This window comes from Mytilus californianus, unplaced genomic scaffold, assembly GCF_021869535.1.
Source record: "Mytilus californianus isolate M0D057914Y unplaced genomic scaffold, xbMytCali1.0.p SCAF_4, whole genome shotgun sequence".
In the NCBI taxonomy this organism is placed as follows: Eukaryota; Metazoa; Mollusca; class Bivalvia; order Mytilida; family Mytilidae; genus Mytilus; species Mytilus californianus.
This window is the reverse complement of record NW_026262690.1, coordinates 100,394,249-100,413,063: the sequence shown is the minus strand read 5'-3', so window position 1 is coordinate 100,413,063 and position 18,815 is coordinate 100,394,249. Positions and strand designations below refer to the sequence as shown.

Genomic DNA, 18,815 nt, shown 5'->3' with positions numbered 1-18,815 from the left:
TGCTATAAGATTGAAACAGACAATCCAGTATAACCAAATAGTATATCAATGAGTTTGCTGCTGACATCAAGATTATTTGATTTCTATTTTTTATTAATAAAATATATAAATAATTTGGCCCTTGGGAGTCAAGTACTCAGCAAAGGGAAATTTAGCTCCAGGCCCTATCGACGACACTTGGTATAGATGGACCAAGCCCCATGGACATGGACACTCCGTCAACCAACCGGAACCAGATGAGTTCCTATAAGGGATGAAACGCTGCTCCATCTCATAGCAGGTGGCTACGATAAAAGGGGGTTAGATTGACGGTGGAGAGAGAAATAAATGTAGATGTATTACATTAAATGACTTGGGGGAAATGAGAAATTAGACCAGTGGTCAATTTCGAAAGGGTCCAAAAAGTCAGGTGTGAAACAGCTGAGTGATCCCCAAGGTAATAAATGGGAAAAATTGGGTTTTAAGGAATGCAACCTTCAACTACACACTGTGGAATTCTATTAAACACAATTTAAGCTGTACATAGTTTAATGATATAACACACAACTGACTAATTCATGAAAATAAAATATGTAAGAGTTAACATGTAATCTTAGTTCTACATAGATTTATATATATATATACATACATAATATACATAATAACTGTAAAAAAATTTAACTCTTACAAATTTGTTGCTGTGCGTTCTTAATAGAAGATTTATCTGTTCTAACATAGCGACAATAACTATCAGAACTTCATCTACCCAATGTTTTAATTAAGTGATTTTGTAACTTTATGATAACTAATGTATGACTTTCCCTGTCAGCATCAAAACTCAAAATGAACAACTACCTAGCATCCTGGGGAAATTTGAGAAGGGTATGTATCACTCCTTTGCCTTATAACCAAGCCAGAGGCATGTCAGTACCAAACATGTGCTACACACATGCAAACTATGATGTGTCATCAATAAACAATGCTTATAAATAATAATATGCTTCTAATAACTATTCTAATTTTTTTAACATACTTATATACTAAGACACAATTGTATAAACACTATATTAATAACATATTAACAAACAATTCTAAAACTATTATACTAAGTACTTATGAAAATAATAATAAATGGTTTTTTTTTTCAATGTTTATTTTGATTCTTTGAAAAAAAAATTTTTTAGATAAACTTTTTGTTCACGATTTTGAAGTGTTGAAAAGGGGCGTATTATACACAACTGCGTACTATAGGCAAAATATGGTATATGGTGTATGGAATGATTGTAATATGGCAGAGTCTATATGACCTTCACCTCATTTTCATGGTTCTTCAAGTATTTCAAGTTTTTGTGTTTTGGTCTGTTTTCAAGTTACTATAAGCAATATGACCACTATATTTAGTGTATGGAATGCTTGCAAGGTGTACATATCTGTCTTGCATAGTTCATCTGTCCTTGACCTCATTTTCATGGATCATTGATAAAAAAAAAAGTGCCAGAATGTATATTGCTTTTATGATGAAAGTGCTGCCTGCATGGTTGATATGAATAACCATATTTATTTATTTATTTATTGACTTTTAAGGGAAATTATCAAGACCAGAAGAAAAAGTGATGACACAAGAGATCCATACAGTAGACACCCCAGTTACAACTCCAGTTCCAGAGGAGGATATATTCAAAGAACAGAGATCAATGAGTCCCCTACCATCAACTCCAAGCAAGGAAAGAAAGGAATTTGTAATACCATCAGTACAGGTAGTGATACAAATTTTACAGTATTGAGGTCCTGTAATGTAGAGTTCTGCCAAAAAATTGTCCTCCAACACTTGTGCTGTTAAACAGAAAATGTATACCCCAACTCAAAAATTGGTGGCTATATTGCTATCCCCTTGTAATTCCTTTCATCAAAAAAAAAAAAAAAATTTCAGAAAAAAGTGAAATAACAAAAATACCGAACTCAAGGAAAATTCAAAACGGAAATTCCCTTATCAAATGGCAAAATCAAAAGCTCAAACACATCAAACGAATGGTAAACAACTGTCATATTCCTGACTTGGTACAGGGAATCACTGCATGAGCAGAACAAATCATCTTGTGAGCAGCTTGACAGCGATGAGTTGTAATGTGTGACTACTTTTCAGATCTGTCAGACACCTACTTCCTGTTTTCCTATACTTTAAATACTTCAATATGTTGAATGAACTTAAAATTCTTCATCAGTTGCAAATTTCTCCAGTACAGCTGAAGAAGATGACTTAATATTTTGTCAACAGTTTGATGAGTTGTAAAATGTTAGCGCTTTTTTGGATCTGTTAGATATTTACTTCCTGTTTGCTGATACTTTGAATTTTTTAACATGTTGAAAGAAAACAATATTTTCTTCAAACTTTTCTCTATTCCTACCGAAGGTCTGTGGTTCTCTCCGACAATCCGGCTTCCTCCACCATTAAAAACTGACCACCACGAAATACATGTAGCACAATAGAGTTGAAAGTGGCGTTAAATACCAATCAATCAATCAATCAATCAAACTTTTCTCACGAACTATTGAACAGAATTACTTCTTATTTGTCAGTGATACTTTGTAAAGTGTGAGTATTTTTATGGCCCCACCACATAGTGGTCAGGGCCATATAGTTTAACCATTATCTGTCATTCCTTCATTCTGTCAATCCGCAACGAACAGTTATACAGACTTTTTGTCCCCTGCGTAACGCGTTACAGGGGACATGGAAATTCTGTCCATCCGTCCCGTCTTGTTAGCACTCTCACAGGTACAATTCTTGCCAGATTTTTATAAAACTTATACTATAGGTTAATATCAGCAATATATCAGACAAGTTCTATAATGGTGGATGATCGACCTTTTTATGCCCCCATCGTAGTGGAGGGGGCATTAAGTTTTACCCTTGTCCCTCTGTATGTACGTCCGTACGTCCGTGTGTCCATTCGTCCGTACATCCCAAAGTTGGTTTCCGTTCTCTAACTTTAGTTTGTCTCAACCAAATGTTATGAAACTTATACACAATGCTTATTACCACAAAACACAGATCAAGTTTGAATTTTGTTGGTGTCAGTTTTACCGTTCTAGAGTTATGCCTCTTTACAAATGGAAAAATTGCTGAATTTTTCATTTCCGTTTTCTAACTTTAGTTTGCCTCAACAAAATGTTATGAAACTTATACACAATGCTTATTACTACAAAACACAGATCAAGTTTGAAATTTGGTGGCGTCACTTTTACCGTTCTAGAGTTATGCCCCTTTACAAATGGAAAAATTGCTGAATTTTTCATTTCCATTTTCTAACTTTAGTTTGCCTCAACCAAATGTTATGAAACTTATACACAATGCTTATTACTACAAAACACAGATCAAGTTTGAAATTTGGTGGCGTCACTTTTACTGTTCTAGAGTTATGCCCCTTTACAAATGGAAAAATTTCTGAATTTTTCATTTCCGTTTTCTAACTTTAGTTTGCCTCAACCAAATGTTATGAAACTTATACACAATGCTTATTACCATGAAATACAGATCAATTTTGAAATTTGGTGGCGTCACTTTTACCGTTCTAGAGTTATGCCCCTTTACAAATGGAAAAATTTCTGAATTTTTTTGTTCCAGTTCTCTAACTTTAGTTTGCCTCAACCAAATGTTATGAAACTTATACACAATGCTTATTACCACAAAACACAGATCAAGTTTGAAATTTGGTGGCGTCACTTTTACCGTTCTAGAGTTATGCCCCTTTACAAATGGAAAAATTTCTGAATTTTTTTGTTCCCGTTCTCTAACTTTAGTTTGCCTCAACCAAATGTTATGAAACTTATACACAATGCTTATTACCACAAAACACAGGTCAAGTTTGAATTTTGTTAGCGTCACTTTTATTGTTCTAGAGTTATGCCCCTTTACAAAAGGAAATATTGCTGAATTTTTCGTTTCCTTTCTCTAACTTTAGTTTGTCTCAACCAAATGTTATGAAACTTATACAGATTGCTTATTACCACAAAACACAGATTAAGTTTCAATTTTGGTGGCTTCACTTTTACCATTCTAGAGTTATGCCCCTTTACAAATGGAAAAATTGCTGAATTTTTTGTTTCCGTTCTCTAACTTTAGTTTGCCTCAACCAAATGTTATGAATCATTCACAATGCTTATTACCACAAAACACAGATCAAGTTTGAATTTTGGTGGCGTCACTTTTACCGTTCTAGAGTTATGCCCCTTTACAAATGGAAAAATTGCTGAATTTTTTGTTTCCGTTCTCTAACTTTAGTTTGCCTCAACCAAATGTTATGAATCATTCACAATGCTTATTACCACAAAACACAGATCAAGTTTGAATTTTGGTGGCGTCACTTTTACCGTTCTAGAGTTATGCCCCTTTACAAATGGAAAACTTCCTGAAATATTTGTTTCTGTTAACTTTAGTTTGCCTCAACCAAATGTTATGAAACTTATGCACAATGCTTATTACCACAAAACTCAGATCAAGTACAAAGCTGGGTTACGTCTCTTTTACAGTTCTTGAGTAACATCCCTTTATAACCTTATATGCAAGCGGGGGCATCATCTGTGTCCCATGGACACATTCCCCATTTATTTAATCTTATTTCTGCATATTTGTATTTTAAAAAGTAAACCCCATTATCTGCATATTTTCATCCTCACCATTTCCAGTGCTATAAATTTGAGGTATTGCTAGCAATAAAGTCTACATCAAAATCAAATTTATTTGACTGGTTCACACACATGTACGTGACACAACTCAACAAAATTTCCTGTCTCAATCGCTTACCCTTTTCTTTAACTAAACGACAAAAGGTGATATAATGTTTGATGGCTGAATGCTCAGTTTCAGTAACAAAGGAAAATACTTCTTGTACCATTATTTTTTAAATATCCACATGCATGGCTTCCAAAAAATAAGAAAACTGCATCTGCATATTATCTTGAGTTGTATTAATAAGGTCAAAAGAAGAACCTGCATATACATTTTAACAAAATAGAACAGATCAGAGTTTTTGATCTAACTTCCCATAGCTCATATTTTATGCATATTCAAGACGAAATAACACTTTAAGATGGACGTACCTAGTGCATTTATTAATGGATCATTTCTAGTTTTATTCCATATCATTGTGTATATATTGTAATGCTTTAGCATTGTGTATAGTGTAATGCTATAAATGTACTGGTGTTATGCTATAAGAATGTACCAAAGGCAATTTTATGAGAATGTATCCAGTATGATGCTAAAAAATGTACCTAGTGTAATTTGATAATGATGTACCTAGTGTAAAGCAAGATGACTGTTCATAATATAATGATATACGAGTTTATCTAGTGTAGTACCACACGTATTGTGCCTGTATACAATGCAAATGAATTGCTTTTTATATAATATAAAAATAAGGGGGTGTGGTATGATTGCCAATGAGACAACTATCCACCACAGTTCAAATAAAGTGGATGTAAGCAATTATTATTGACAACCATACAGCCTTCAACAACGACAAAAACCCATACCATATAGATGGCTATAAAAGGTCCCGACATGAAAAAATGTGGAAAAATTCCAACCAGAAAACCAACAGCCTAACATTTTACGAAAAACAAATATGACAGACATGGACCAATGACAGCCACTGAACCACAGGCTCCTGAATGCTTGTTGTAAAATTTTGAACTAGATGATAGAATAGAGCTGACCGTGCGAGATCATCATGGATAATCAAGGTCATTAAACAAACCTTGTAGTAGAATTTTGTAGTATTTCTGCAGAATTTAGGATAATTAAATACAATTGGTTCTTAAATTGAAAAAAAAATCACTCTTTAGTTAACTCATTTCACATCTCATTTTACCAAAAATATTAAATGATCTACTTTTCATTTACCCTGAAAGACTTAAATTGCAGTAACAAGTGTCACATTATTTTCTTGCGCCCTAACCCCACCCCCATCCACCCACCCACCACCACCACCACCACCACCTCTTTTTACCTTCTTGAAACTCTATTTAGTCATAATCTTCTCCTTTAAAATTGCAGTCCCTCCTTCTGAATGATACACAAAAACACAATAAAAAAAAAAAAAATTTCCCTATCCCTTCAAAATTGGAATTTGATAAAGAAGAAATAACATGTTCTAATTTTATCATACATGTGTACTTTCAGTTTCAACCATGGTTCTAATTTAAGATTTTACTTTCCCCCAAAATTGCGGACGGAATAGAAGACACCTGTTTATTTTCTGCACCTGTGTATACAGTTGAAAACTGAGAGTTGAATTACATAGTTTTTATTTATTCTGAGATAAATGTTAGAGTGCTCAATTTTAAGTTTCTGTGTAATGTTTTGTGGACTGAATCTGATGGGGTTTTTTGTTGTGGTCTTTGTTCTTTGACTTATTTGTTACACAGGTAGTCGATTAACCCCATGGTATCTTCTTACTTTTTTATATAAATGTAAATCATGTCCTAAAATTTTCAATTGCATAAAAAACGAACATGCCAACATCTTTCTAGATCAACACTCTTATTCACATAGCATATAATTATTCATAACCTACAATTTTTATGCTACTGTGTATATTTCTTTCAAAACTATGGTTTTTCAAAAAATATTGTGGGGTCAATTCTGGTTTGATTTTAATCATATTTTAATCAATTTTGTACGAATAGAAGCAGAATTGTCACAGGTTTATTTGTTTATTTGTTTATTTGGTTATAATTTTTTAATCAGACATTTTGACTTTCTGTTGATATAAACACGAGTCGTATTGTGTACCCTCTCCTGCATGTCTAAAACAAAAACATTGGTAATAGAGTCAGGCTAACTAACAATAGGATACTCAGATTTCTGATTGGAGTCATTCTGATAATTTCTTTGAAGTTTCACATCACAGGTGAATTTTTTATTCGTGATAAGACCGCACTTAGTCATTTCTCGTTCGTTTGCACATTTTCTGCTTAGAGTAAGGGAGATTACTTGCCTAACTAACGACGCAGGTTTTTTATCCCGAATTCAGCTAGAGGGGTGCAATAACATATACTTTGCCTTAAGGAGGTCTATATAATTCAGTTTGACAACTTCAGACATCCTTTTTTTTTTTTACCTTTTTCAACTGTACCAAGTCACTACTTTACCCAAAAATTCATGACCCAAATTTTTTTTTACATGTAATTTCATCCCCCTACTTACTATTTTATGCATAGAATATTAAGAAATGAATTTGGAAAGTCTAGGAAATTTTTTTTCAAGTGCACTGTTCACACTAGGGACTATATTCGTAGACAACAAAAATCAAAGGATGATAACTATGTCCACTTAACCAGAAGATTTGAGAAACAGAGTGGTGATATATTTCACAGATTTATTTTACATTCAATTTGTTATGCTCCCCCAAAAACAATTTGGGAGCATACAATAATCGCTTTGTCTGTCCTTCTATGTTTGTAAAACAGATGGTTTCAGGATAGTTATTTCAGTATCCCTTGCTTGATTTTAATGAAACTTGATCGAAGAGGAAGAAGCCGTCAGATATTTGGGTGAAAAAAATCAAGGTCAGGGTCACTGTTACTAAAGTACAAATAAGGTTTTGAAAAAAGTTTCTTGATGGTAATTTGAGTTTCCCTTGCTAAATTGGAAAGAAAGTTCTACAGATGAAAGATATAGGGAACAGAAAGAAGTTTATTAGGTTTGGGATCAATAGGTGAAAGTCAAGGTCACTGTTACTAAAAATAGAAAAAAATATTTCTGGATGGTTATCTTGCATGATTAAAATGAAACTTGTTCAGATGTGAGCAGGAACATATATATTGACGGGACTTGACACTACCTGATTGTAGTCGATTTTATCGTCGTGCCATAGTTAATAAAGATACGATACAGAAAAGGACATGTGTTAAAAACGGACTCGCTATTATCCTAATAATTTCTGATATTATCAATAAAATGTCATTCAAACTAGTTTTATAGTGATGCTAGTGTATCGAACTTGTATTCTGTCCCTTCAAATTTGTTAAAATCGCAAGTATTTCATCACAGAATTCAAACAAGGTAATAAAAAAATGGCGGCGATGATTTACAAATTCCCAAACTATTATAAAACACTTCACATCAAATAAATCAAACTTATTTTGGTAATTTTATATGACAAAATATATCTTCTAAATGATAAAACTTGTATTTATTTACAATTAGAGTTATGTGGTTTATTTGTTGAGCAGTTCTGATAGTTTTTCAGTCAGACGCTACCAAAATCCGTAAATCTCGGGAAGTCTCGGGGAGTCCGAGATTTTATCAATTTTATACTGAAAAGCGTATCAGATTCATTTCCCGTTAGATATACTGTTCCCAGATGTGAGATAGAGAGAAGTGAAAGAAGCTTGTTCATTTTGTGCCAACAGGTCAAAGGTCAAAGTCACTGTTACTAAAAATAGACTTAATTTTGTCAAGTGGGGATTGTATCCAATTACAAACACATTTATACGAAATCCTACTAAACTGTTCCAAAAATAATTTCCACATCAACAAATCATTTTTCATACCTGATGTCACCCTAATAAAGTGAAACAGTTTTGAAACTTTGCCCATGGTCGAATACAAACGACAACTAAAGGCTCTTCCTGCAGGTAGAGCCTTTGTGCAGAAGGCTAATGAACCACAAATTGAGTGCAATTCTTTTAACATTACTTTTTTCACAGCCAAAAATTTAATAATTCTGTCTAAAAGTTCTTGAACCTTTTTATGTGGAATTTTAACAAGCACATTAATAGTATCAATTGTAAGACCCAGATATTCAATCAGTGTAGTTGGATTTTCAGTTTTTTCATTTGCAATTGGGTCTCCAATATCTTTGCAAATTTCATCATACTGAAACATCAGTTGTTCACATTCATCAGAATCTGATTTGCCACCAAATAAAAAATCATCTAAATAGTGGTCTATATTATTTGAACCAGACTTACCGGAAGTAATCTAAATGCTGACTTACAATGAGTACATATCAGTTTGATGACTATTTCAAGGCCCTGCCCCCTAGGTCATGGTAAAGTGACTTTGAATTAATTAGCAATTTTCAGTGTTAAGTTTTCTGCTTAAATCAGTTTGATCGGAACAACTTGTGAGAGATCAATGATATTTTCTATAAAGTTGCATTTATTAATTTACTATCAGTATATATCAGCTTGACGACTATTTCGAGGCCCTGCCCCTAGGTCATGCCCCAGCAGCTTGGAATTATTTTAGCAATGTTGCTGTCTATCAGATTTGTCTTTTTCTGGATTTTCAGCTGACATGCAAGGCATATCTTTGTGTCAACAGTTTATTAGTTATTGGACTTTCACCTCTTTTGGACTATCCTCTCACAAGACCCTTGTGAATGCAACTCCTCTGAGAACATTTGACAGAAAACAATAGAACTTGGTAGGATAGTTTGCCATCTTTTGTAGTTGACTATATGGTACTGACATTTTATTTGACCATTTTTACTAGAGTAATGTTGATATAGATTAACCCTAAATACTACTAAAATTACATCACAATTATCTATTTACATGCAGCAGGGCCCTCTTTGATGGCTCAGTAGTATTCCTCTAGTTTTCATAGAGATTAAAAACAATAAAAGAATCTTCACAAATGCATCTCTTGACAACTTTGTATTTTTCATTATTGGTATTCAGGTAACTAGAGAACATTTTTTTTTCATCACTTGTACTTGTTTGGTTTTTTTTCAGCTTTCATGGACTTCTCCTTTTTATACGACCGCAAAAAAATTTTTGTGGTCGTATATTGGTATGACGTTGGCGTCGTCGTCGTCCGAAGACACATTAGTTTTCGCACTCTAACTTTAGTTTAAGTGAATGGATCTCAATGAAATTTACCATAAGGTTCAATACCACAAAATGAAGGTGGGGATTGATTTTGGGGGTTATGGTACCAACAGTTAAGGAATTAGGGGCCAAAAAGGGGCCAAAAATAAGCATTTTTGTAACTTCCAGACATAACTTGTGTGTAAGTGTATGGATCTCTCTGACATTGTACCACAAGGTTCCAAATCACAAAGGGAATGCTGGGATGGATTTTGGGGGTAATTGCCTCCAAATTTTAGGAATTAGGGGCCAAAAAGGGGCAAAAAACAAGCATTTTTCTAGTTACATGACAATATCTTGTGTGTAAGTGTATGGATCTTTATGAAATTGTACTACAAGATTCCATATCACAAAGGGAAAGATGGAATTGAGTTTGGGGGTAATTGCCCAAAAAGTTTAGGAATAAGGGTCCAAAAAGGGGCCAAAAATAAGCATTTTTCTAGTTTCCAGACAATAACTTGTGTTCAAGTGTATGGATCCCTCTGAAATTGTACTGCAAGGTTTCATATCACAAAGGGAAAGCTGGGATTGATTTTGGGGGTAATTCCCTCAAAATTTTAGTAATTAGGGGCCATAAAAGGGCAAAAAAACAAGCATTTTTCTAGTTTCAGGACAATTACTTGTGTGTAAGTGTATAGATCTTTATGAAATTGTACTGCAAGGTTCCATATCACAAAGGGAAAGCTGGGTTTGAGTTTGGGGGTAATTGCCCTAAACGTTTAGGAACTTGGGGCCAAAAAGGGGCCAAAAAACAAGCATTTTTCTAGTTTCCAGACAATAACTTGTGTTTTAGTGTATGGATCTCTCTGAAATTGTACTGCAAGGTACCCTACCTCAAAGGGAAGGCTGGGATTGAGTTTGGGGGTGATGAATCATAAGGGGGATCAAAAATTTGGGGGGGGATTTTTTTTTCCTTTTTTTCCTTTAAAATTTTCCATTTTAAATTGGTTATTTCTGATTTATATATAAAAGCAAACAATAATGATATGGTTTGAATAGGTAAATTAAAAATTTTTAAGTTCTTAGACCACTTTCATTCTGTGTCAGAAACCTATGCTGTGTCAAATATTTAATTACAATCCAAATTCAGTGCTGTATCAAGCTTGAATGTTGTGTCCATACTTGCCCCAACTGTTCAGGGTTCGACCTCTGCGGTCGTATCAAGCTGCGCCCCAGCGGAGCATTTTATTAAATTTACCTAGAGTTCTGTTTTTTTTGTTATTACATCTTTTTGTACTAAAAATGAATCATTATTTACATAAATGCCAGGTGAGCTTAGCAGACTCTAGGGAACATCTAGTCTTTTTTTTTTTTACAAGAGCAGATACAGGGTAAATGAACAAACAATCATAAAATTGTACGTATAAATGATGTAAAACAATTAATGAAGGACTTTTGTCTTTTGTTCATTTGTTGTATTCACTTTATCTGTCCACCTTCAGTGAAGTAACTTAAATGGTTCACTTATTTACCTTTAAACAGAAGGTGGCAATCTTAAAGAATAGACTATGTATATTTGTTGAGAAATCATTATAATTTATATTCCTGTTATGTTCACAAAATCCCAAATTGAATATATTTTTCCAGGCTCAAGGGACAGAAGTTACAGATGAATGCACACAAATGCCAGAGACTGCAGCAGAAATGAAAGAATCAGCTGTTGAAACAGTATTACCTGAACCATGGGGTGATCCTTATTTACCAATACCAGAAGAAAATCCTGATTTTGAGATGGAATTTGTTGATCATCCAATTCCAATGTAAGATATTAGTATTGCATATCAGAGTTGGCTAATAGAGAATTAATATCCAAAATTCTGTCTCATAAAGTAGTCAATCTCTCAACATTCAGGTTTTTATAAATGAAAATAATGCTTCATAAATTTGGTGCATTTGAAGCTCTTTTTCTGGATTACCTTCATTAGAAAAGCTTAAATCCAATAATTTGAAATATAATGATGTATAATATCTGCAATCTAATATACATTTTTAAATCTTATGGATGAACTGTTTAAATTGAAGTTTCTTTAAGGTCAAATGATAATATTATAGGTAAAAAAAAATGTTAAAAGTGGTTTTTTTTTTTATTTTCCTGGCTGCTAGTTTGCTGATGAAGTAAATTATTTGAGTGAAGCCTTATATTTCTGAAGGTAGTAGACCTGTATGCTTCATTACTTATATACAGATGCCTTATGTTACAAATTTATGTCTGTCATATGTCCATTGTCCTTGACCTCATTTTCATGGTTCAGCCACTGCTTAACAAATTAGTTTTTTTCTCATGTGAATTTCTCACTTATGAGTAAAAAGATTACTATATTTTGTATACAGTATGAGATACTTGAAAGGTTTTCATGTCTATCTGACAGATTTTACCTTGACCTCATTGCATGGATCAGTAATCAAAGTTAAGTTTTGTGTGATCAACTTGGATAAAATCAGAACTTTTTTTTCAATTCATCGAGCAGTTTCAGCGAAGAAGATTTTTGAAGGAAAATTTATGTGCACTCTTGTTTTCTTATTTTTTATACGACCACAAAAAATTTGCGGTCGTATATTGTTATCACGTCGTCGTCGTCCGAAGACACATTGGTTTCCGGACAATAACTTTTGTTTAAGTGTATGGATTTCTATGAAATTTTACAGTAAGGTTTATGACCACAAAAGGAAGGTTGAGATTGATTTTGGGGGTTATGGTCCTAACAGTTCAGGAATTAGGGGCCAAAATGGGGCCCAAATAAGCATTTTTCTAGTTTCCAGACAATAACTTGTGAAATGGTGTATGGATCTCTCTGAAATTATTCCACAAGTTACCATATCACAAAGGGATGGTAAGAATTTGCTTTGGGGGTTATGGATCAAACTGTTTAGGAATTAGGGGCAAAAAAGGGGGAAAACAAGGGTTTCCAGGTTAATGGACAATTACTTAAGTACAAAACATAATTTTAAAGCAGTGTAAAACACATATTGTCAAATTACCTCCCTTACACTGCTTGTAAATTATTTATAAAGAAACGTATTGTCTTTAGGTGATTAGCTGTCAATTTATTTTTAGACGTTACTATTTTAAAATTGTTTAATAAAGGTAATTTAATTATAGCCATTATTATGTATGTGAAGGAATTTTATTTTTAAATATTACTATTTAATGTTGCTGATGGAGGCTTTTGAATTTTAAAAAAGCATTTTTCTAGTTTCCAGACAGTAACTTGTGATTAAGTGTATGGATCTCTCTAAAATTGTACTACAAGGTTCCATACTACAAAGGAAAGACTGCAATTGAGTTTGATGGTTAATGCTAAAAGGGGGATTCAAAACGTTTGGGGGGAAGGGGGGGTTTCCAATTTTTATACGCCAGTTTACGGGACGTATTATGGTATACCTCTGTCCATCGTCAACATGTTGGACAGTAACTCAAAAACTCTTTAACCAATTTGCATAAAACTTTGGTGAATTGTTTATATCTATTGACGTGAGCTCCCTTTTGTTTTTTATAAATTTTAGATTTTACGTTTTCGAGTTATGGGGTTTTATTCATTAAAAAAAGGGGGATTTTCCAGTTTTCGGACAATAACTCAAGCATGCTTTCACCAACTTGCAAGAAATTGTGGTGAATTGTTTATATCTATTGACATGAGCTCCCTTTCGATTTTTATGTATTTTAGATTTTACGTTTCCGAGTTACAGGGTTTTATTCATAAAAAAAGGGGGATTTTCCAGTTTTCAGACAAAAAATCAAAAATGCTTTCAGCAGTTCTTATGAAACTTTGGTGAATTGTTTATTTCTATTGATGTAAGATCCATATATAATTTTATAAATTTTACATTTTACATTTTTCGGACAATAACTCAAAAATGCTGTCAGCAATTCTCATGAAACTTTGTTGAATTGTTTATATCTATTGATGTAAGCCCCCTTTACATTTTCATAAATTTCTAAAATGACATTGAGAATTAATTGAACTTTAATTGTTTATAGTCTGACAACAGATTTACTAAGTATTGCGCAACAGCACAATGTATTGCACAACAGCAAGAAATATTTAATTGAATATAAATTCAATTCATATAACCAATTTCAAGTTCTTTGACTACATTTATTCAGAAACCTATAATATGTCAAATATTTAATACAATCCAAATTCAGACCTGTATCAAGCTTGAATATTGTGTCCATTTTTGCCCCAACTGTTCAGGGTTGGACCTCTGCGGGCGTATCCAGCTGCGCTCAGCGAAGCAGTTTATTTTTTAAAAGGGTTCATATTTTTTTTCAAAATTTTCAAAATTTCAAAATTTTTTGAAAAGTTTCAAGAAGAAATCTTCAATTGCACAGTATTGCGCATTAGATTTGTAAGATCTTTGACCACATTTATTTTGTGTCAGAAACCTATATTATGTCAAAAATTTGATCACAATCCAAATTCAGATAGTCTCAAGCTTGAATATTGTGTCCAAATTTGCCCCAACTGTTCAGGGTTCGACCACTGCGGTCGTATCAGGCTGCGCTCAGCGAAGCATTTTATTATATTTTGACAAAAGGAGATAGCTTTTATGCTGGAAAGGGGGGGGGGGCATAAGAATACAAGAGTGCTCATAAATTTTCCTTCAAAAATCTTCTTCCCTGAAACTCAGCTATCGTTAAAAATGTGGTAGCTACCAGTAGGTTAAAAGTGTAAATTGCTAAAAATGATCAGATTTATGAACCCTGCAAAATTCAAAACAATATGTCCCACAGTGTAGCATCTCCAACTGATATAGATACCCTCGAAGCATTGGAAAAAATAAAAGTGAAGTCAGGTAAGGTCAAATTCTTCTTATCTGCATTATATTCTACATTATACTGACAAGTAAAGTTTTGTGATACTTATGCCTAATAATGAAGCTACTATCTAGGGCTGATTATGATCCTTAATTGGCTTTCTCCCTCTTCAAACATCAGAATCAGACAGGGTGGTACCTGTTAAAAGAAGCATGTGACTAGTTCAAACTTGTTAAAAACACATTTATCCTACCTATATTTTTTTTTTTTTTTCGGGTTAAATTTTCACTGTGTATATATAACTTTCACTAAAATGTCACCATATTATATTCTTAAAGATGTAAACAACATACACTTGATTGACTGACAGATAATCAATTAAAAATGAATGCATGTACTACAAACTTAAATACACATAACTCAGAGATCTTTCAATAGTCGTTTAAATTAAGTTCATTGGGGCATGGTAAAAAATGAAGGATTTCATAACTTTTGTGCTGGTGTAACAGAGCATTTTGAAAACATATTTGTGCAAATATCTGTTTAAATGTAATTTATTTTAATTTTACACATTATATTCCAAATGTTCAGATTATGACAACAATCAATAGATGTTGTTAACTAACATTCATGAACATGTCGCTGATTACTGTGTTGTCAAAAGGTATGACATGTAATGATTAGCCAATTTTGTGTAAACTCGATAATTATCAGTTTTATGTATGAAACGTTTAAACAGCTATAGATTTAGGAATAGGCAGGGAAATTTACGCTGGGTCAAATTTTCACGTTTCTGTATGTGCCGTGAACAAAGGGAAAATTAAACATGCACGAAAAAAAAAACCAACATACAATATTCATTTGACATTTTCGTAGAACAAAGTTATATCATATTTAAGCTTGAACAACACTGTATTTCGAAATAAACTATTGTTTTCTTTCTAAAAGTGTAAACTGCAAAAATTATCAACATGACAAATCTATCTACTAAGAAAAATTGAGAACCCTTTTTGGTGTGATTGCCCCTGAAATGTATATTTTTACTGTTGTTTTTTTTTGTAGTTTTGACATTTAAAAGACTATGGGATCTAAGTTGAACATGTAAATTACAAAAAATGATCTATAGTACTGTGGATTCATTATTATTCATGGGATACCAATTTTCGTGGATTTTGCGGATAAAGGTGAATTTTCTATTTGCTTTTATGCAGACTTTGGTAAAACCATGAAAACAAACATCCCCCCAAAAATTCCATTTTTTTCTTAATCCACGAAAATGGTACCCACAAAAATAAATGAATCCACAGTAAGTGCCTAATATAGTTCTAATTAGCAAACTGACAATTTTTTTCCCCAGGAAAGCAATTCAGGTACAGGTGTGCCTCTTGTTAAAAACATTATGATATATTATACCGGTAATATCTTTTTTATACCCCCGTTTACGGGACGGTATACCCCTGTCCGTCCATCCGTCGTCAACATGTCAGACAGTAACTCAAAAACTCTTTAACCAATTTGCATGAAACTTTGGTGAATTGTTTATATCTGTTGACGTGAGCTCCCTTTCGATTTTTGTAAATTTTAGATTTTATGTTTCCGAGTTATGGGGTGTTATTCATTAAAAAAGGGGGATTTTCCAGTTTTCGGACAATAACTCAAAAATGCTTTGAGCAGTTTTCATGAAACTTTGGTGAATTGTTTATATCTATTGATGTGAGCTCCCTTTTGATTTTTATAAATTTTAGATTTTAATTTTCTGAGTTATGGGGTTTTATTCATTAAAAAAGGGGGATTTTCCAGTTTTCGGACAAAAACTCAATAGTGCTTTGAGCAGTTTTCATGAAACATTGGTGACAGGTTTATATCTATTAAAATAACCTCCTTTTAGTTTTTTATTAATTTCTGATATGACATTGTGTAGTTATGGAAATTTATTATTTGAAAAAGCGACAGGCGTTTCATGCGCACATGGCACAGCTATTTTTTATATTTGAGCATTTCCTCTGGTCTTTATTTAGCTAAAATAGTAATTCACACCAGTATCATAAATACAGAAGTCTAACTAACAAAAAAATAAATATATATTTATTATTTTGTCTTTTTATATCCTTAATGGTTTAATTTTTGTCACATGAATTGGTCAAAAAGATATATTTCATGGCTATAATGGATTATTTGTGGGATGCAAAAAGCTTAAAAAGCACTTAAATTTGACTATTTTCCCATATTTACACACAACACATATTTAAGAATACTTTTATTATTAAAATATTAAACATACTAAATCTATATAAAAAATAAAATGTAACTTAACAGTACATATCTTTCTACAATGGATGAATAAAAATATAATACATTATTGGCTTTCTTGGGGCAACTCATTCACTTAAAAGAAAATTTCACTTTATAAATTTTTAAAACTATCAAAGTACGAGTAAAATAAAAATTCCTTAAACAATTTGTAAAAAACTCTGTGATTACTCGTACAAAAAAGTTATACATAAATTAAGTTACAGTGCTGGGGAGATCCCGGCATGTGTAAAGCTATATAGACTTAAGAGAACAAACGGCCTGGGGAGATCCCTGCAGGCCTACGAGGCTGCAGCCGAGTAAAAATAATACATTAAAATACTTAATTGTTCCTGGAGAGATCCCGCCAGGAATTAACCTATATCAATTGTCATATGAGTATCCCCTAACACAAGAGATAAAGTAAATATTTATATGCATCAAATTATAGACTAACTGACTAGAAATATAATAGAAAATATAACAATGTAATATATTATTTAATGTTGATTCCATCTCCAAAATAGGGCTTACCTTATATTGTAATTACCTATTTAGTGTCATCACCTGCTCCTACAGATTTTAACCTAGATCTTCAATGTCAGAGAAGTTGCATAGGTTTTTCTTTTGCACCTGCTACATGTATTATGAAATTATTTGCAAATTTTTTCCCATTTTAAAAAATGAAACCAAGAAAATTTACAAAAAATAGTACAAATTTTATATGTAATTAAGTTTTACCCTTGTCTGTCTGTATGTCCCAACATTGGTTTCCAATCACTCACTTTAGTTTGCCTCAACCAAATTTTATGAAATATATACACAATGCTTATTACCACCAAACTTAGATCAAGTTCGAATTTGTCCCTTTATAAATGGAAAAAATAGTGAATTTGAATTAGTACATTGGCTCTTGGGGCATCTGTGTTTCATGGATGCATTCTTTTATGTTACATGTTTTTTTCAATTATTTTGATAAAATTGAGAATGTTCATTATCAAAAAAATTGAATTTTTTAAAGAAAAATACTGTGCAACCTGGGCACTTCAGTCTTTTTCTTGGATGGTTTTAATGTAATTGTCTTGTCAATGCCTCTTTATTCATTAGTACATTTTTTTTTGCAGTACTTTGTGTTCAGCTCCTGCAGATGACATGGTGGGTACACAGTCCCTTATTTCTGTACCTAGATCTGGTTCTCCCAAAACCATAACTCCTAACGGACAGTCTAGTCCAGTTCCATCTGATGATAGTACTACTCTGCAGTCGAGTGTATCTGACACTTTTAACCAGAGTGTGTCAATGGGTCAGTGGTTACTCAGTAAAAGTGAAGGTGAAGTGGCAGATTATATATTGGATGATGGTAAGTAATCGTGAGGTCGTTCCGGTGTATTGCTATCGCCTAAATTTCCATTATGCAAATTAGTTTTGGGTTTTCAACCGATCTATAAAAATTATAGATCTGCGGACATTATCTAGTGCAAAATAAAATTCCTTATCGCTTGTTTTAAATTCATTTTTTTCAATGGATACTCTAAAAAAATTTTTTTTTTAAACACAAATTAATAATATTAAAATGTTTTGTCGTTATACACAGAAAGGTAACAGTTGAACGGCAAACGCCTGAATCTCACAGATAAAGGTCAATCTGTCGACACAAAAAGTTCCCGTATGTAAAATGTTTACGCCCACCTATAATTTTTTTCTATGGCATATTTTGAGAATGATGTTCCATTCTGTAGGAAATTAAAACATTAAATTTACTAAAACACAGAATAGTAAGTGTAGAAAACAAATTAAAAGATATATTTGCGCATGACTGGTTATGCATGATATGCTGGCAATGTGCGCAATGTCCTTTAATCCAAGATTGAAAATTAGTTTCAAAATGGCGGATTCCAATGTTTAC

General features: G+C 32.7%; 1 protein-coding gene and 1 long non-coding RNA gene across 10 annotated transcripts in view; one reads left to right on the top strand and one right to left on the bottom strand.

Annotated features, from left to right (window-relative positions):
- LOC127698926 (TALPID3 protein-like) overlaps positions 1-18,815 on the top strand; it is a 480,691-nt gene that overhangs the window by 405,860 nt on the left and 56,016 nt on the right. For all 5 annotated transcript variants that reach the window (XM_052202653.1, XM_052202654.1, XM_052202655.1 and 2 more), the window contains 3 exons: positions 1,564-1,736; positions 11,449-11,621; positions 18,034-18,269. In XM_052202653.1, the coding sequence (XP_052058613.1) occupies positions 1,564-1,736; positions 11,449-11,621; positions 18,034-18,269 (582 nt within the window). The remainder of the gene's footprint in view (positions 1-1,563; positions 1,737-11,448; positions 11,622-18,033; positions 18,270-18,815) is intronic.
- The window catches only part of LOC127699029 (uncharacterized), a 218,998-nt gene that overhangs the window by 167,102 nt on the left and 33,081 nt on the right, over positions 1-18,815 (bottom strand). The gene's annotated exons all lie outside the window — the stretch shown is intronic.